This window comes from Trachurus trachurus (assembly GCF_905171665.1).
Source record: "Trachurus trachurus genome assembly, chromosome: 7".
NCBI lineage: Eukaryota > Metazoa > Chordata > Actinopteri > Carangiformes > Carangidae > Trachurus > Trachurus trachurus.
In genome coordinates, this window is record NC_139901.1 from 15,600,992 (window position 1) to 15,621,852 (window position 20,861).

A 20,861-nucleotide genomic window follows, 5' to 3' on the forward strand; every position below is an offset into this window, starting at 1 on the left:
TTTTGCACTTAGAACTCTTTACTCACATTGTATTTCATTTGGCCTGTAATGGTTTTGTGTTTTGTTGTATGAACACGATTGCTTTCATGAATACTGCCCATTCACCTTGAGACTGACTCAAGGGTATGCAACATTATACATGTTTATCCTGTTTTAGTAACACGTGGACACATCGGTTTTCACAACACAGGGAAGGCTTTCTTTTCTTTCTTTTTTTAGAGTAACCCGAGAGTGGTAATCCTACACTCTGTCAAGCCTAGCAGTTTTACACCTTAATGTGTGAGTTATTGAGATATAAATGTAAAGACCCCCAAATTTTTTTATGAAAATGTGAAGTCAGTTTTTAAAAAAGATTGTCATGTCATGTATATAAGGAGGAGATAGCATTTATGGTTTTGTTGTTCTTTTGGTCTATAACCCAAACCCACCCCAGTTCTTGCTATTGCATTGTTTATGTTTACTGGTGTAACATGCAGGTTGTAAACTACAATACAGCAGTTGCACACCACATTGCATATTTACATGAGGAACGCCAAATTAATACACCAGAAAATTGTACTTTTCCTCATTAAGTCAGCGTGTCAGCTTGGCCTCATCTACTATTTGTTTCAGTTACATTAAAAAGCACCAGTAATGATTTTGAAAGTAGGTGGCCAAGAGGGAACCTATATAAAGATGCCTTCGGCTTACTACATGTAGCATATTTTAAGAGCTTGTGTGAGACCTAAACCCAGATAAAATGTTAGCAAAACTTACAAACATTGATAATAAAATGGAAATGGAGTGTAACTGCATACACATATACACTTTGACTGCTAATGGTCTTGACTTTTCTCTGATTTAACTAAGCCCCCATGAAGTATTGAATTAAATCCCCAAACCCTCAGTAAGGCATTCTATAGGAAAATTAAACTGAAGACTCTTGTATAACCTCATATTTAGAAAGGCTGATTATTTAAAGTCAAAGAAAAGTGCAAAATGTCAAGGATTAAAATGCCACTGAATTGCTTCCTAATGCACCATAATTGTGAAGAAATTTTCACCTAGCTAGCGCCGTTACTCAAAATGTAGTTCACTGGTGGAATGAACATTGCAATGTAGCTTACTTTACAAACTCCACTGTTAAATCAATGAAGCATTTCTGTTTAGCAATTGGCCGACTAAAAGAGTGAAAACTCTTCTACTGACAAATAATAATATAAAAAACAAACAGCTTTAAGCGTTGACCTCTCCTGGAGAGTAACTGCTAACATGAATGTATTTGCACAGATTAGATGTACATTCTCAAAGAAATTAGTAAGAGATAAGATGAAAATATCGGCATTAATGGCTCCAGCCCCCCACACTTCTTTGATGGACGGATGGACAGATGGTTGGATGGATGGAATATCCCCTTGACAGCCTTATTAGTTGTGAAACTTTTTTGCTACTACCATCCAAGTAATAAAGTTGCACGTGTTTGACATAGGCTTTTTAACTCATCTGCAGGCATTTAAATGTTTACTTTGAATTCTTACGTAGTTGTGTATTCCCAATCACTGCAGCTTATTCAATTGGACAGGTGAGCTGAGATGTACATTTCTTTGGAAGCGTAACATCACATTCCCCTGTCAAACTTTGCTATGTCATAGATTTTTGGATTTTGTTGTGTTTACAATATTTAAATATAATTTTGTAACTTATTCAAAGATTTATGACTCAAATATGAATGATGTTAAATGTTATGATTTTCTTGTTCAGATGATGACTTTGTTAAAAAGATACGACTGATTAAATTCACAAGATGATGCTTCAGAGAGTGTTTTGCACCAGATGGATTTCTGTTTGTTATGGTTTTTTACTTGTCGTTGGGAAGGGGTACACATTAGAAAGTTTCATTTCTTCTTTTTGCTTTATGTTGATTTCCCGTCTCCCGCAGGAGTTGAGGCACACCATGATGAACATTATAAAGTAAGATGCTTAGTGGTTTTCACCATGACTGCATTAAAGTGAAGCCCATGCAGGACAACAAGACTAAGGCTTAGTGTCCATTGCAAAAAATTGAAGGTACATTTTTACACATGACTCCTATATTTTGCTCATGTAGCCAGTATTTTTATTTTTATTTTTTTGTCTTATAAAAAATGGTGCAACCATAGATTGACACTTTATTAATCTCTAATGGAAAATGTAAGTGTCCAGCAGCTCATAATGATAATTACTAATCAACAGTACAGTAGTTTAATCGTTAGCCTCTGTCCTTGGCTGAGCTGCTTGATGGCCTCCTTGAATAAGGACCCCCGCAAAGGTGAGTAGAGGTCAACTGATAGTGGGTTTTTAAGTCCCTGTCAAATTCCTGTCTCGAGTGCCCACCAAATCAGTCACAACTTTACTAGTGTTGAGTCCTCATTACCTGTGACTTCTCAGATGATGTCTCTGGGAATTAGTTCCAATCCTTGTCAAATCCCGATTTTCTTGCACCTCTTATGGTTAAACATAACACTTGAATACCTTTCCAGAGAGGATAAACATTCCTTAAAACACATTCTCTTTTTGTGAAAATACAACAAAAGACCATATTTGAACATGTCTAGAAAAACCACAACCCTCAGATGAAAGCACTTTTACCTTTATCCATGAATAGATATTTTGAATTACACTGATTTTGTAAACATGAACAAAATATTGAACACATTACATTGTACAAGTGCTGTAGTAAGGGCTAACAGTGGACGCTTACCGTAGTGTCGAATAAAAAACCAACCATGAGAACCAACTTCTTCTTTCATGTTGTTAGTGGAATATTTTAATGCTCATATTGCTCTTTCATATCAGTGTAAATAAATCACAATTCTCCACAACACCATATTTCACCAATACAAAGCGTTGAGTGAAGGTTCCTGCCTGCGTGTCGTGTCTCAGTGGACGACAGTGCCTCCTACTGGGCAAAGGTGTGCACTACACTCCCCACCACCACCACCATTTCTGGGTCCTACAGAGCACGTGGGTCACACTGAAAGCTCAGGGGCAGGTAAGTAAAAACACCAGTAACTTTTGAGCTCGGTAAGAGGAGCTGTCCATGTCAAGGACAGTATCCTATTTGGACTTCTGCCATGAAATTACAATACAGAATCAATTTTGTGCTACATTAGTCTAAATAATCTGTATCAAATTTGAATAAAGGTTTCACAACTGTGACCAAATGACCAAGAGTCTTTATAATTTCTGAGATGTAGGTTGTGTAGGTAAGATAACCGGATTTTTGTGGAAACGCAGAAAAAGGCATGTAAATGCCTGTAGGCTATTTGACATTTTGGTGAATAGAATTAAGGTTTTTGAAGGTCGAACATTTTTTATTTTGCATTCTGCGTTAAAGTTTTACCTTACATTTTATCTAGCCTTCACTACAGTAAGAAGTGTAGCAGTCCTGTATGTGATTACAACAGCCACTTTCACTTCAGTATTCAACCACTATGGCTGTGCAAAACCGCTATGAGCAGAGTGGCGCAGCGGAAGCGTGCTGGGCCCATAACCCAGAGGTCGATGGATCGAAACCATCCTCTGCTATGTGTTTTCTGACTTTTTACTATCGTTTTAGTTCATTCTCAAGGAAACGTCCGTGTTTCTTTCCCTTGACTTTACAGAACTAATGCGCTTGGAAAACAGTTTATTATTACAATTAATGCGCATTTTAATGTTAACCCCAAATTTAGTCCCAAATTTTTCCCAGACATGAAAATATCCAAATCATGTGCCATTAGCAACCCTTTGAAATAATCAATCATTGTTTTGTTTTTTTAATTTTCATGGAAAAATAGGAGAAAAAGTGTGTGGGATATACAGTATGTAGGCTACTAATTTTACATATCCATATTGCTTATACTCCAGCCCAATTTTAATTGGGCTGTACTACAGAACTTTTTTTTTTAATTTTTTTTTTTTTACTGTTACCAGTGCCAGCATACATAACAGATGTGTGTGTGCTTCATCACATGTTAGTTTGGCTATTTTCAAAAACATGTAGAACAACTAAAAGCAAAAACAAAAAGACACCTATCAACATTACCATTGTCACTTTTGTGCAACATTTAAGACATGCATATTGTAACTTTGTTATTGGATTTAGGCTACAGTTTAGTGCAATATTGCTTTAGTGTACTTTTCATTTTACCATTGTAAATGTACATTTTTAGTGGAATATTGACTTATTGACCTAGGGGTCACTCAGAATAGAGGTAACCTGCATAACCTCAGTCTTTTGTTCAGGTTAAAATGCAATTTCAAAAGACATAAAACCAACATGACTACAAAATGCACATTTTAACAAATTTGATGCAAGCTTTTAAAACTGTTTTTTAAGAAAATTCATGAATTGCTCATCTTGCCAACCCTAACAAGTAAAGGGAATGGTCCCTGGATTTGTCACTGATTTTAACAAAACTGCTAATAAAAAAAGCCTACTAATGACATCACAATGATTCCTCACCCTTTTCCCTAAAGATCTATAAAGGAGAATATGGGAAATCCACTGCCTCCTTTAACTCATCAGACATTTTCTGATTTATCTCATGAGTTATTGGCCTTTACTCTAAGTCCCTGGTATGAATCTTTACAGAACTGCAAAAATGCCCTATGGTCAGGTTTGTCATGTTTGGTGCCCCAGTGGTCCCCGTTTAGTTTTTAATGAAAATCATCACTGGTATTAGCAATTAGGAAGGATAACATTAGTGATGATGAGTGACACCAGATGTACAGATGAACTTTATTTGAAGCTTCTAGTTTATGATGGTACCTTGCCTATATTGACCAAGATGTTGAGAAACAATAGGCTATTTCATAAAAGTCTGTATTGATACAGCTAGCAAGTGACCCAAGTTTAAATGTCAGAAAAGGAAGCCATTTAAAGACATTTTCCTGGACCAAAAATGGACGTTTCTGTAGAATATCCCCTCTACTAACAGCAAAGTGCTGCCTCCTGACAACTGACTGCACAGGGCGTTAACAGAGACTCTTTGCCTTAGCCAAACTTTAATTCCACGCTGTGCTGTAGGTCAATCTGGAAACAGCCTGGAACCTCTGCTCAGACCTTTTGTAGGTTCACGCTTAATTAATCAAGGAGTCCTTGAGTGAGTCACATGTTCTGTGTCCGCATGTCAGTAAGAGATGGACTAAAGCAGCCTAACACTGTAGGCCTATGATGCTGCAGCAGGGAATATTCGAGGGTTATGCTGTTGAACCTATAGCACTGCTTTATTTATAGTATCAGTAAAATAAAGAGGGTACTCAGAAGTCTCACTTCATCCACGTCTGCTCTCTTAAGAGCGCTTGACTGGTCCTAATCTAATGCTAATAAGTTATTATCTCACTCCCTTCGGTTCTCAGCTCTAATATAATATAGGTTGACATTAGGTTACTTAAACAATGCTGAGTGGAGTTCATAGAAATTCTTAGAAAATGTATTCAGTTTGGAAGTCACGTGGCACTGCTTTTCTTGAATAATAAAACATTCTTGGGCCTTCAGTGCAGGTTTGACTGTGGGAATGGAGAATATTTACAGAGGGGATTTATTTATTATTATTAGATGGACAAACCAAAAGAGAAAAGTTAGAATGACCATGCAGGGGAGTTTGGGTTCAGTTGTTAACTTGAGGACATGCCATAGTTAACATTTGCAGCAGGCAGTGACTCAGGACACCCATGTGCATTGCAATGCAATAGTGCCCCTCTTCCACGGAGAAGCGGTCTTTTCAGCACATGCCATCTCAAAGAGCTGTGGGCGTTGCAGCGATTCTCCTCGCTGTGAGGTGCCATCCTTTCCGGGGCTGCGGTTTAAGAATGGAGACACTTTATGACACCCCCAGCTAAACAGCGGAAGAAAACTTTAGAGCGCTTTAAAAGAGCTGAGTGATGGACAGGTTCTGTGTCATGGGCCTGTGGCATATGGCCTGTAAAGTCCAGCTTTATGTGGGTGCACTGCATCAACCTACAGAGCATGGGCCGAATACGACTAGACTTCAACTACTACTTCTGCACTAAACCTGCCTGACATTATTTTCAGATGAAGGTTGATTGGTATTTTATGAATTGGATCGATGAACAACAATTCAATCAATCAGCTGTCAACCTCGATCAGAACTGTAAAGCACCTGTAGATCAACAGGGTTTCTTTAAGTCCATGCAGAGCAGACAGGAGGGAGTGCTGCGTGTAATTTGCAGCCTGTAGGAGAAAATTGTTGCGCTGTCCAACAACATCTTGATTTACTCGCTGCTGTTTCGGTAATTAAGCGTGAAAACAAAGAATGGAGGAAATGTGTGCAGAGCCGAGCCCAGTGGATCTCGCTTGTTTCTCTATATAACACCTCAGAACCATTTTTTAATTGTGAATTTATCCAATGTAGCCTACGTCTCTATAAACGTGGCACAAACTCAGTGTTTATAGCCTTAGTCTATATGTCTAAAATGTTTGACACAATTCAAATCTACTTTGCTCATACAAAAGAAACATTAACTCACTTATTTAATGGGCAAAAAACAAACAAACAACACTATTTTTTCCCCACTCTGTCAACTAGTCACCTACATTGTGAGATCAGGACCAGTTGTACCACGTTACACAATCCTTGACCTTTATAGCCTACCAATAATAAGAAAACACATTCTTTATTTTTGATCATTTTATTAAAAAATAAAACATACAGTTGTACAGTAATTCTGGAAATCTATACATTATAAACAGTCAAACTATAATTTAGGATATCTAGTTGTAAAAGTTCTACCAAGGCCGCCACACGCTGTGCTGAGTGTGTGCAGCTTGATCCCTGCCACTGACAGACACACACTTCTTGTGACTGGGACTTTTCCGTGGGGGCGTCGCAGCAGCTACGGCGCGTTTGGCTCCAGGTGAAGGTCGTGCGTCCTCGCTGGATAGACGACAGGACGTGCTGCTTCTGCGGGGTTTCAGGACGTTCAATCTGCCCGTGTTTCCCTCCTCAGGTCCCGCTGCAGATGGATGAAGCCTCCGCGCCTCCTCCTGCGTCTCAGTCTGGCCCAGCGCGCCGCTGTCCATGGTGCTGGAGACTTCCCCTCGTGCCACGGAGCGGCAGAGTTTACCGGAAAGCTGCGATAACATCCAGCGGTCGCCTCCGTTCAAGGTGTCAGTCATCACCAGGTACTGGTTGAGGTTCGCCAAACAATTACGGAAGCCGGTTTGGTAATCAGAAAACTCGGAGGCAACGGCGGAGCCTGCAATAGAAAGACACCTTAAGGTCAGAGATGCACAGAAGCTGCATAAGTTCATGATAAATGTTCCCAGTGCTTGAATACTGGTGTCTCTGTCTACTACTGTGAGGATGAAGTTATAACTCACAGCTCTGTATCTTTTGGAGGTTCCTCAGATGTTTCACAGTCAGCTCCAGGATATCAGCCTTTTCCAGTTTGCGCTTCCGAATCTGTGTACAGATATGAAAGATCATATTATTAAGATATGGTTCTTCTCATCATTAGCCCACTGTTATAAATTGCAACTAGCAATGTATTCAACATTGTAAAGCTTCTGACAGCCATACGTACATTGGTGCTGTAGTAGCTCTCCAGAAGAGATTTTAACTGGTCCAAACACTTGTTGATGCGAGCTCTTCGTTTCTTCTCCATGAGTGGTTTGGATACCTGTTACAAAAAAAGAAAAAAAGTAAAATGTCAAGTTAATATTTCTCCAACATTCTTCAGAGGAATTCAGATTTTCACCTTAAATTTAAATTCCTGTTGTGATTTTGCTCCACACACCTTGTGCCCAGAGATGGGTTTAGATTTTTCTCCGCAGTCTGTAGTAGCCACCATCCTGTTAGTCCTCCGTCTGGTTTCCTTGAAGTTACTTTCTTTGCCTGTGTGGCGCGCGCGAATGATGGAGTTCACTCCTGAGTGGATTTATATAGAGACACCCACTTAACATCTCAATGCAAACAGTCCCGCCTGTCTCCCACTCTAAGCTGAAGGAACACTGGCGTCATTTGACAGACAAAAACCTGAATCATTTTTCAGCTGCTTAAAACATTAAATATTAATATTAAATATACACAACAGCACTGACATCACTCCCGCACTTTAGATAATATGGCAGCTTTACTTCTCTTAATTGTGTTTTTTGTCTTTAAATGTTATTTATTTATATTTATTTTTATATTTTATTTTTCATTTTGTTGTTGTTGCTATTTGTTGAATTGACTCACTATTGTTTTTAACAAGTTTTTAAAACCTTTTTAACAATCTTTTATCTGACCTGGGGGGACTTCTGCACAAGAATTCCTATTCCTATTGTACCCAGCTTGCTGCACAAAATGGCGAAATAAATTTCTTGAATCTTGAGTCTTGAAAACATTTATATATTTACCTTGAATGTTCCATAGTCTTGTTTTGTTTTGTTTTTAACACGAATCCATTTCATGTTAAAATGTGTGTAGGAATTCTTTTCTTTAATTTCTTCAGTGCTCAACTAACAAACTGTTCATTGAAACAGGACCTGAAGTTTGCAAAGAAACTGTCCGACAAACGTTTATAGGAGCCCAGAGACATGCAAATATAGTCAAGTGCATCACAGGTTGTATGATGTGCATAAGGATTGATACATTGGTGCAGTAGTTTAAAGACACAATGCTGATTGTGCAAATATTCAAGAAACAACGTGTGGGGCAGAAAACTAAAGAGAAGCGTAGAAATCCTAAACATAATGGGCAATCATATGGTCCTTCCAGAGCAGCGTGGGTGCTATTGCCTCCTATATTGGGTCTTTTATATGCGAGTTTCACGCCACCCGCTCGAAGGCAGCACCGTGGTAATTTCCTGCGTGTCCCCACAACATTTCAATTTTCTGGTGGTGGCCACTTGCAGACAAACCACTCTACCTGCAGAGTGTTGTGCTATAACCTGTACTATCTCACCAGGCAAAGGTGCAGGTGCACATCTGTGTACACACAGACACTAATCATGTAAGGGTTTGAAAAATAGTTAACACTTGGGGGATTCTTTGGCTTTTGTGCGTCTCCACTTTTTGTTTTCATACCAGGCGCGCTGAGGCACCGAGGAGAATCGCGGGCCGCCCCTTGTCCTCGGTCCCTCGCCTCCCGATTTTCCACACTGCTCCCTGAAAGGAGCGGAGGCTTGGGAAAAGTCATACTAACTGAAACAATGTGTTGACGATAGGCCCACTGCAGACCACTGCCCACATCATGTGCGCACTCACTGACCATCTGAAAACACCAGATGGGGGCGAACTAAAGATATCCATCCTGGTTGTGATATGAGGCAGAAACTTAAAGGGGTTCAACTGTTGATTATGTGAGCTCTGTAGATGTGTTATTCTGGGGGTGCATGAAAAAATCCTTAAGAAAAGACAGATCACTGTTTCAGGGGGAAAAAAATATGACAATGCTGAGAAACCCATGATAGGTTGCTGTCCTCTTGCCTGCTCCGGTGCACAATGCGTGTGTTAAAACGGGTGAGGGCCTGTCTGAAGGAGGGTATTTCTATTCAGTCTGAGGAGAAGCGCCCGTGAAAAGAGGCCAGTGTATAAATGTGCGCCATTGATCTTTTCTTTCACGTCTGCTTTGTGACCACAAACGTGTGGACATCAAAAGATTCCTCCACTTGTTAAGCGAACAAACATAGCTGCTTCTCTCGTCATCCAGTTTTGACTAAATAGCTAAACCAATTGGTTCCTAAGGGCTGCAGTGAAAATAATCATAACCTTGCAGGTTTAAGTTGTAACTGTAACTATTTGTGCGCTGACAAACATCTATGGCCAAAGTTAAAGTCAACCATATTGCTTTACCTTGTTTTTTTTTTCCCAAAGTCGATGCTTGTTTGCTGAAGCTTGATTGAGTGCCTTGCAAAACCAAATCAGAGTTTCATATGGAAGTGCTGATATTTCACGGCTCCTGCCATATTAGTACGACACTAATTGCGTAAAATGCACCGAAACATTACAGGCCACAGTTGTGGTGCCACATACTGAAGCATTTAATTCGGTATGAAATTTGGCGGAGGTGTCCTGGTGTTAGTGGGCTTTCTGCTGTCTTTTGTCCGCATTTGAACGCCGCATTATGTGCGCCTTTCACGCTCAGTTTTTCAACACAAGACCGTGGAGCGCAGATTTGGAGACGCGGCATCACAACAGTCGCCTGTCTTGTTATTCTGCGCCACAAGGGGAGAAATTTCACCGCTGATTACTCGGTATAATTTCAATTAGTGTTGGCTCTCCGCTCTTTAGGGGTGGCAGATTTGCTAAATGAAAGGAGGGGTTGTTTTTTATTAAAATAAAAGAATGCAGCCAGACATAAAAACAGTGCAAAACACATCAGAAGTCGTTATGTCACATCTATCCATAAGAATAGCGCGACGAGAAACTTGTGTCCCAATTTGACGTAATAATGCAAGTGCCATTAAATGACAAGTTAAGTGTATGTTTATAAAAAGGCGCGGGCTCTCGCTCCACTTTCACTTTTCAGCCTCAGGTCATTCATTAACCCAATCTGACCTTTGTCATGGATGCCTGCCGGCGGGGACCTGACAAAGCTGCTGTAATAATTGGACTATTGGGGAACTTGTTAACAACAATTAGTGAAGCAATTATGCAATTACTGCAATAAACTATTTCTTCTCAGAGGGAAACTGCGACATTTGCAAACCAATGGTTATATAGGCCTACACCAAACGACAGCCTGTGGCTTTAGTAAAAGAAATGCAGAAATTACACCTGAGGAGAAAATAGATCCTATGAATAACAGTAGACAACAAATGCGTTTTCAGCGGCCTGTAACTTTATTTTAATACAGAATAGTCTCATGTTTCTAGATTTAAAACCAACAATTAATGTTTGACATGCTTTAAATATTCATTGATCAATGATCAGACAAACTCATTTGTCTTTAAGCTGCAGACTGTTTACAGAAGATGATAATAAAATAAAAAAACACCTTTACTCAGTTGCATCCTGTTATCCTAGTAAACGCATGCTTTTATAGACTATACCATGTTCTGATGTTTCAGCAGAACCGTCCTTAATATATGCAAACACAGGCCCGTGACTCGGCGCACCAGGAGCGGAGCAAATCGATGTACCGCCTTCCATTCACACGGACCCGAGGCAGCACTGGTGTGACCAAAACGCTCATTGTGAGGAACAAGGTCACAGTTTACAAAAAGAGCAGGTACGTGGACATGTGCACTGTAAAAATATTAGAAATATAAAGAGGATTTTCTCCACGGCCACGCGACGGACCTGTTGGCGAAGCTCTGATCAAACATCAAACAGACATAGCATCATGAATTTCTATAGACTGGTCCACGGGTTATTTAAAGACTTCTTACTTTGCTTTGGGGACACAATGGCCGCTGTTCGCCCGTTTGTGCCGGGGTTACCGCATGAAAAGGCGAGAGGTGCACATTAACATCGCTTAAGGTTTTTTCAAGGGACGAAATGAACTGACTGGAAAGTAACTTTATAACTCGCTGGAGGATGAAGCCTTTGTCGAGCTCTGAACTGAAAGACATAAGTGCCTAACAAAAGGAGGGCACCATTGTTAAACACTAAAGCGCATGGGTATTGATGCGCCTTGAATTGCAAAACATCTGCCATTTACTCTGAACGACTTGAGCAAAGATTTGAATGAGAATAACCAACCATTCCTCAGCGCACTGTCTTTGGCCGAGGCCCGAGCCTTAAACAGGGATATGGCCAACATGAAGATGAAGCGTTCAATTGGAGATTAAAAGCAAATCAAAACAAACCTAAGAGGAAATCATTGCGCCCTTTTCTCCGTGTTGACTGACTCCCTATAAGGCAACACCGTCATCATCTAGCCTATAATATATTTAGACTGTTATTTTGTCTAAATGTAGTCCAGCTCATGGCACTTGATGGATTTATAACCTATCCAGTCCTATCCATCTATTTACCCATCTGTGGATTAAAACAGGGTTAGTTCTGAACAATAGCACATGGACTAAAAATTAACTCCATCTAATTGTAGTTGCTGGCAGGGGCCCTGGTCTGGATGTAAATATAATGAAGCCCACTCAAAAATGAATGCATTTGCTTATGAGTTATAGACTTGTTAATAAACCAGTCAGTTTTCTTTAAGACAGGGGTATAGCTACTGCGCCTTTCTCTAAAACGGGTTGAAGTGTAAGGTAATAGGAGGCACTATTTCATCATTAATTACACCAAGGGTCCTGTCCATTGAAAAATAAAATATGATAAAATAAAAAGACAATTGAAGGACAAAGTCGCAAATAGCCTCCATTTAAAGTGTGTTTTGTTTTTGCTGTGGGCGCAAAAGGCAGTTTCAGGCCAAGTTTTTTTTTTCCCAGGACTTTCCCTTTATCCGACCAAAGTGGAAAATTGAAAGGTACAAGTGAAAAGCCACGGGGCGTTCCTCCGATTTTCTTCGCTCCGTATTTTGTGGAACTTGAATATGTGTCCCCTCAGCAGAAGGGACTTTAACAATATGATTCTTTAATAGTAAAATTAATCAAAGCATGTTCGCCATTAAAACTTAAAACAAATGCTGCTGCAATAGTGTAAGTAGCTCATCTTAGTTTTAAACATGGAGACTAATTTAATTTCTATAGGGCACTCGTCATGCACCTTGCAACTTTATTATGTTTAGATTTTATTTAGACATTTTAGTGCTCACAGCAGACATTGAACTCGACTCAAGAGGATGAGACAGCTGCGCAACAATTTTCTGGCAACGTGTGTGGCGAATGTAATTCTGAAATTGGTATGAAATCGTCAATTTGTTGGTGTCAGCGTTCAGCTTCACAGACGCACCATATGCCATGCAAAGTGGCACCATTTACCAATTCGTTCCTAGTTTCACGGTCCATCCTCCCCTTCTCCTCGTCAGGAAGCTGAATGGCCACAACAAAATGGCAATTTACCCTCTGGAATGGTCACATACCCCCTGCGGCAAGGCTCCAGGGGCGAAATCCGCACTGAGACGCTGACGGGGGTGGCTTGTGACGCATCCGGTTGTGTATGATGCATTGCCATAACAATTGGAAACATATCAGTTACTTAATACATGCTATCTGGAATACACAAAAAAAACTAAAATATTTGACTTTGAAAACCATCTCTCTGACCTTTCATTTTGAAATTCTGAAGTTTCAAGTTGTGCAACTCCAAAAAATGTAGGTGTACAGAGAATTTAGGTGCCATCCATCCCTTTTGTGCAGATCTGAATTTTTGTACCTGAATTTTACCCAGCCTCCTGTCTTTGAGTTTTTACGCAATTAAAGTATTTAATTGTCATTAAAAAAAAAAGAGAAAAAAAAAGATATACAGTATTTACAGTTGGAGACATTATTGCATCATCTTCAGTGATTTACACAGTTGTGTATTAACTCCAAGCTGGTCATTTAGGTTGACATAATTTCAAAATGAAAACAATTTTTTTTCACACTGCTAAGATCTTATGAAATATGGAAAAATACGATCAAAATGTAGAAATAGAAAAATAATAATCAAGATAATCAAGACAAAAAATGGAAACAGGAATTACCCATAAATCTGTTTTTAGAGGTCAGGCCTGCCATCTAGTGTTTACATGAAGGGACACACCGAGTTCATGATGTGATGACATGATGAGGCGGAGAGTAGCTTACCAATGGATTCATTTTTCAAAATCCCAGTGATTAAGCAAGAATTGTCCCAAACATAAAGATCACATAATGGTTTCTGTCTGATTATAGGGGTACAGTATACATCAACACCCTAATTTCTTACCCAAATATTGTAAGGAATCAAAATAAATCTATTCAGACAGTGCAAGGGGAGTTGTTAAATGGAGCCTTCATTTTTTTTGATTAGAGCTAACCCGAACCCTAACCACAAGATAAATGTATACAGGCCAAAAAGGGAAGCAGACATGTAGGACTGAATAGTGTTTATTACAGCAAGTTATTTGTTGAAAAAAATCATGAAAATGGTTATCTTTACCAAATCTGCATAAAGCTACCATACTTGCCAACCCCACCACCGCCCTCACTTCAATATCAACAAAAATATTTCAAACAGACTTATTTGCAACAATTAAGGTTTGAAAGATAAAATTAGATAGATGTGTTTATCATCAGACGACATTAGTGGAATCAAAGAGTCACCTAAGTAGTGGAATTGTTGTCTATCCTGTTGACAGTGAGGCAGTGCCATGTGGTGAACAGGGCTTAAAGGAAATTGCAGTTTTTTTTTTAATTCAATACATTTTTATTGTTGTGTAACTGTATATTTGCAGGGAAATATTTTAATTAATATACACTTTTCAGGAGATTGTCTTTAAATGATCTTAGGCTATGAAATGATAAGTCGACTAACTTTAAAAGATGTAAAAGAATTAATTGACCATCATCCACAATTAATAATTCAAAATTTTATATTATTTTATATTTTTAGACATATTTTACAATTGACTCCCTGTATCCCTGTTGTTCATGATAATGAATTACATTCCATGTTTATGACATAGGCACATGAGTTGTCTATGTCCTCAATGAAGATTATATTTTCAGTATGGATGATGTAAATGCTTGTCTAGCAAGACCATCAAAGTCAAGCAAGAGGAGGCATAAAACTGTTATTTCATCTTCAATTTTCTTTCTTTACTAGACAACCTATTTGGAGGGAAAGCTCTATACATAATTATTTGAGTCTTCATAATTGAGCAGTGCGTTTGTTTCTGGATTAGTGTAACAGTCAGAGCAGTGCAATATTCCACACTAGAGACACAATCAGCCATATAAAAGTTATTTATAATCTAAATTGCCTATATTGTGATCATTGGTAAATGCTCCTTTTTGTAGCACATATAAAGACAGATGCAGGCATCTACTGGCTAATTGTTTTGGTATAGTTCTGAATGAGACCTTGGAAGTACTGCTGTGTATTCTTTTGGGGTTGAAAAATGATGATGTAACATTTTGGGAGGAAATACCACAACAAAAAGGAGTAGAGACTGGAGAGTACTGCCAGAGCGTTAAGGGGATGGATGTACTTTCCACGGTAAAGTATAGCCACGGTGTTAAAGATGATCCAGGTGAGGATCAGGAGGAGCAGGCAGAACGTTATAGCTTTGGCCTCATTGTAGTTTTTTGGGAGGTCTTTTCCCATGTAGGAGAATATAAAGCAAAGGCAACATAGAAATACAAGAAAAATAATGGAACCAGAGTTTGCAACCAGATTGACATCACAGCTGAGGATGATTTTGTCTGGATAAAAAAGTGTTTCATTGTAGGGCCTGGGGGGTTCACAAGAATTTCCAATAAGACATAAAATGGCCTGAATAAAAAAAGCCCCCATGATGACCAGCCATTGTCCATGATATTTCATCCACCAACCGTGGAGCTTAGGGAATTTGGCAGCTATTTTGAAAATGCAAACAATTTGAAAAGAGCGCACAACAAAACATGCCTGACAGACAGTGTAGAACAAAATGAACGGTAAAAACCTTAGGAGACAAGAAGAAGCTGTTGGCTTGTCAAAGTAAAAGAACACACTCAGACTACAGAGACTGAGGCAGCCTAAAATGAGGAAGCACATTGGTCCTCCTGCAGATCTTACAACTGGGGTGTTGTAGTTGATGGCAAAGAGAACAGACATGGCTACTATGAGGCCCACCAAGACCCAGGCTCCAACCATGATTATCACGGCCCCACTGTCTGAAAATGCCATGAACTCCACCACCCGCAGGCTGCATGACGTACTTCCATCTTCAGACCATTCTGTTTCCTCACATTTGATGCAGTTGTAGGGATCCTCTGTTTTTACAAAGGAGAGGGACAATTTCTCAGAAAAAGTCATGGTTAACATTTAAAAAATAAAGACAGACCAGAAGAGAGACAAAAAGGAGTAAAGATTACAGCAAGTTTTGTGCCTAGAAAATATAAAATGATAAAGAGATGATGAGATCACAATGTTCTGCAAAAAAAACAACACTTATAGTCGTTGTTATGTAGTGTATTTCAGGAAGGGAAGATTGCAACTATACTTTCTGTAGCTTGTGTAATGTGTCATGATGATTTACCTGTGCTGTTCACATAAGTGCCATTTGGACAAATTTCGCAAGTGAAGCAGCATTTGTAGATTCCATCTTGTTTTTTTATATGTCCCACTGGACACTCTGGGGAACATAGTGAAGTAGGCACCTGTACAGCACAAGGGGTAGAGGCTTATAAGTGAGAAGCGCCTATTAAGTTACTATTCCGTAATGAAAGACAAAAATAAAAAAAACAAGCACAACTATTTTCTAGCACCATGCACTGTATATAACAATACAAACACTGTTTTTATTATACTACGCATGAGACGAAAGGAAAAAAATAACATAGCCTACTTCTTTTGTGTACCAATTGATTTCGGTGTTGTTGATGAAGAAATTGATGGATGGGTGAAAACGATAAAAGCCGATTTCCTGTGGGTCACCACTGCTGTTCCAGAAAACAATAGAGTATATTCCAAACTTGGGGTCGCCAGCCTCATTGAACTGAATTCTTTCATTTAAAAGTGTAAAGTTTGACTTCCTCAGCTCGGCAAGAACCTGTTGCAGGCACACAAACTTAAGATGAGTATTTACTTGCATGTATTCATTAATATGCTAATACTTCAGTGGGGAGGGGCGATTAGATTTAAACTAAAGTTGTTCTTGATAACAATAACAAGGCTATCTTTGAAAAGTAAGCAGAAATTATATGGAGCAAAAGTCTGGCTAATCAAAAACTAAGTTCTTGAAATACTGTAAATATTTGTTTGGCTTCTGTGTACTGTAAGGCAGTTTTGAGTTTTTTCAGCTATGTCTTCATTTTTTAAAAATGTTTTTGCTCGTTGGACTTCATAACAATGAACTTGTATGTATGCTGAGATGAAAAATTGTTAGAACTATTTGTGTACTCACCATATGTGGGTACACTGTAATACTGTCATTACATGTACCAGCTCCACACTGCAAGACGTTGTGTAAGGCATGAGCTATGGCATACACAGCAGAATAAATGGGAAAAGAGAAAGACGGGTCTGTAGCAAGGACATCTTCTGGACTCACGCTGCAGTTGCAAACCTGATTACAAAACCCCTGCCCTGCATTTTCCCAGTGAGTCTGGATATTGGATGATTTGATAAAATCATTGAATCCAGGGATCGTCACCACTGACTGAGCCACCCCAAGTACAGTTCCAATATTTTGTACTCCTTCGTTCTTAGAGAGTTTCTTGTTTAAGGACCAGGTATCTCCTGCTATCCACACTTTGTTGGTGACATTAAGCTTCACTGCTGACCCAATGAGAGCTTCTGCAGACATTACAGGAGCAAAAACAATAATGACATTTATTCTTTGTGCTTGTATCTGTTTAAACATTTGGGAATAATCAGAGTTGTCGTTGAAAGTTTTGGTGTACGCCAGGCAGATCTCAGTGTCCTTAATCATATTTCTGAATAACTCCTGGCCATCACTGCCAAAATTGTTATCACTGTTGAGGAAAGCAACCCAGCGCCAGTTGAAGTGCTGTATAATGTTAATGATTGCTTCAATCATGTCACTATTGGGATGGACTGTTCGAAAGAAAGATGGGAATTTTGATGTTTCTGAAAAAACAGAAGTAGAAGATCCATAATTGACCTGTTGAAAGAGAACAAACAAAGGAAACCATTTTAAATGAAAGAAATTATATAACTGATATAATACAATCTGTATGGCTGACAAAAAAACTAACCATAGGAATGAGATCCACCATGAATAGTGGTGCCACAGTCAAGGCCTGGTTGCTTGTAAATGGACCAACAACTGCTATCACTTTGGACACATTGGCCTTATGTCCTTTGTGCTTGTGTGGTTCACCCCAAGGATGGATCCAGCCATTGACTGATAGGAGGTTGAAAATATCTGGAAAATTGTGTGTTTCTGAGCAGTGGTCAAATATCTCATAGCCAAGAGATATGTTTGGCAGTAGGTTGGGTGAGTTGTTAATTTCCTCTACAGAGAATCTCATCAACTGAAACCTCCGATAACCTGAAAGAACGAACTTCTGACTGAAGACAAATAAAAAAACAGCAAGAAAACAGGGTTAAGAACTTGAAATTGTTAAGCATTAAAACCGTATTGGTAACAGTGTTGTAACTATAACTGACACTGCCATTTTCACAGAGGTAACTCACACTAACTTGATTATTTTTTGTTACTAAGTAAAGCTTCCCATATACCGTACAATATGATGTAATAACACTACAGTTTTGTATTCTTAAATAGTTTGATCTTGGCATCCACAAAGATTAATTGTAAGACTCACCTGGCACAGTTGACGGCTTCTGGTCTGTCCTGATGCATCGGGGCGTCGACATAATGAATATCAAAAAGTCCACCTATTAAATAATCTCCTTTCAGCCGAAACTCTGAAGGTTGGACAGTGCACTGAGGCAAAGCATGTAGAAGAGACCATAATACACACAGAGGAGCAAAGAAGTGCTTCATTGTTGTGGTAAATGTTCACCATTCTGGTGCGAAATACGTGGAGAGTTGCCTCTGCCTTTACTCATTTATGAGACGCAGGTGATGGTTATGCTCCAGTGATTATTTTCATGCACGTGGGAATGAAATTCATACCTATACATGGTTGGAGGAGAATTTACAAATTATTATGCAAAAACATCTCAACGCCTGCTGAACATACTTCCTATGATGTATACACACAATCATCAAAGTTACTGCCTTGATGAATGACCAACAACTCACCAGAATTTGAATTCAGGCAACCTCCTGGTGGAAGGGCGGAAATCCTTGTTCTGCTTGGTAAGAGGGAGCAGAGCCTCATCAAGTGAGACAGATTGCACAGTGAAGTTGTGCTGATTCCATTGAGATGTAATAACTTCATTGATACAGCACACTGAGGCACTGTCTTATGTCAGTCTTGTCTGGGAGATTGGACAGTGGTCAAAAGGTTTGAGACTGTGAGTGGCAGGAGTTTGAACCCACACAGGAGAGACATAAGGTGATAAATGCAATGTAAGATCCAGGGCATCTTAGACAATACCAAACAACCTCTACACCACATTCAGGTTTCCATCTCTTATCCAGGGACCAGGGCCAACTGAAGTTTTGAACTACATTAGAATAAGCACACCGTTGTGAGGTCACCAAGTACTTTTGTTGGTACAAAACATTTGCCTTTCGGTAGAAATAAATTAGAACCAGCCCTGTGATTAGCTCTTAACACTGCCTGGGTTTGTTGTCTTCTCACCTTTTCTTACATTTTCATCCTTACTCTGTCTCCGGTGCAAATTAGATTTTCCTTAAAGATTGGGCTGAGTTTCTGCAAAGGGCTGCTTTTTTTTTTCTTTCTTAGAAAACGTCCCTACACACATCCCATGTGCCTACTGTCCATACAATACAGACTATGATTATTACCACTACTAAGAAAACATTATTATTCAGGTTACATGCAAGCATAAAAACGTTTTAGGGATATGTGAAGATTTTTTATGACTGCAAAAATTAAATTGACTTAAATACAAGAGGATGGAAAACCACAAATAAAACTGAACAAGTAGACTTTAATGAGTTTCTTGTAAGTATTTCCATTGCTATAGTCAACATTGCCATTAACAGATGTTTTCTTTCCAGTCCTGAGAGCTTTGGCCAAGTTGGGTATATAAAGAAATTAACTTTGATGCTGAATTGCACCATTTCTTCCAGACTGGTGAGTAACAATTATTATTGCACTTAATATATAGATGTTTATTTGACTGTTCTTTCTTGGGTCCCATTGTCTTAATGTAATTCTTCATTGCATAATGCTCAGCAGTGTCTTATTTTCTTGATACATTTAATAACTGAAACAACTTTAAACTCTTATTGTTGCAGTGAATGTTTTAAAATTGAATGGACCTTCAGAAAAAAATAAAGCAAATCCTACCAAGTAAAGATGAGCTTGTAGAATCACACAGAACACAGTCACAAGCATGCACATGCACATAATATTAATATATTTGGTTTATGCTAAGGTCACCTCATCTTACAAATTGTCCCTGCATGATTTAATGTTGCCACACAAGTCATTTGAAAGATGAACATTTGCAATCACACAACAGATGAAAATGACTAGAATGGCTACTCATCATAGCCGGCTCAGTGGTTTCTCACCACAATTTGAATTCATCCTGGGTGAGACACAGAACTCCTGTTCATCAGCAAGGGCGGGGCCCTCACCAACTGAGACGGATAACACGGTGCGGTCAAAATGGTAAAAGACATACAAAGATGAATCAACAACGACCATTATTAGCAATAAGACTATATAAAATGGAATCAAATTAATCTCAGTTTGAAGCATACATCTCTATACAACAATGTATAACAGTGTAAAGCAAAATGTAACTTCTTCATTGTCTGCCATCTGGTACAATATGGATAACCTACACTGTCTAGTCAAGTAAGATGTGTCACAATAGTGTTTGGTACTAAGCACATTTGCACTTTAAGTTGAGGAGCTGATCACTTCATTTGATGTTATAAGTTTCCATTTTATTCTTCTTGACCACCAGAGGTGAAGCTTTAAGCACTGGATCTCACATATATGCACAGGTTGAGTATTTGATTTTTTTCAACAGTGTCAGCTGTGACCCCAGATCAACTGAGGGCTTTACTGCACTTATAGGCTACATAATGAATTGTTTGAAATAGGTTATAGAACAATACATTTACTCTAACGAAATAGGCTAAGTAGTTACCCTTGAACAAACTTACAACAATATTATACATTTGTCTATATAATAGTTTGTCATGTTGACAATACCACAGTGTATTATTGTGACTGTGTGGTGAGATTAGTGATACAGCAACAAA

At 38.9% G+C, this 20,861-nt stretch overlaps 2 protein-coding genes across 2 annotated transcripts; both read right to left on the reverse strand.

The window, feature by feature from the left end:
* Positions 1-6,751: 6,751 nt before the first annotated feature.
* her3 (hairy-related 3) lies at positions 6,752-7,815 on the reverse strand (the record flags this gene model as incomplete). The annotated part of the gene is made up of 4 exons (XM_083975832.1): positions 6,752-7,221; positions 7,346-7,427; positions 7,549-7,644; positions 7,762-7,815. 4 exons carry the CDS (start codon positions 7,813-7,815, stop codon positions 6,752-6,754), a joined length of 702 nt encoding a protein of 233 aa, XP_083831958.1.
* A 7,045-nt stretch (positions 7,816-14,860) lies between these two features.
* Positions 14,861-18,347, reverse strand: LOC310988992 (taste receptor type 1 member 1-like; the record flags this gene model as incomplete). Its single annotated transcript, XM_083975833.1, has 6 exons — positions 14,861-15,789; positions 16,056-16,176; positions 16,365-16,568; positions 16,923-17,642; positions 17,737-18,052; positions 18,310-18,347. The coding sequence occupies 6 exons, from the start codon at positions 18,345-18,347 to the stop codon at positions 14,861-14,863; spliced, it is 2,328 nt and encodes a 775-aa protein (XP_083831959.1).
* Between the last annotated feature and the right edge of the window lie 2,514 nt (positions 18,348-20,861).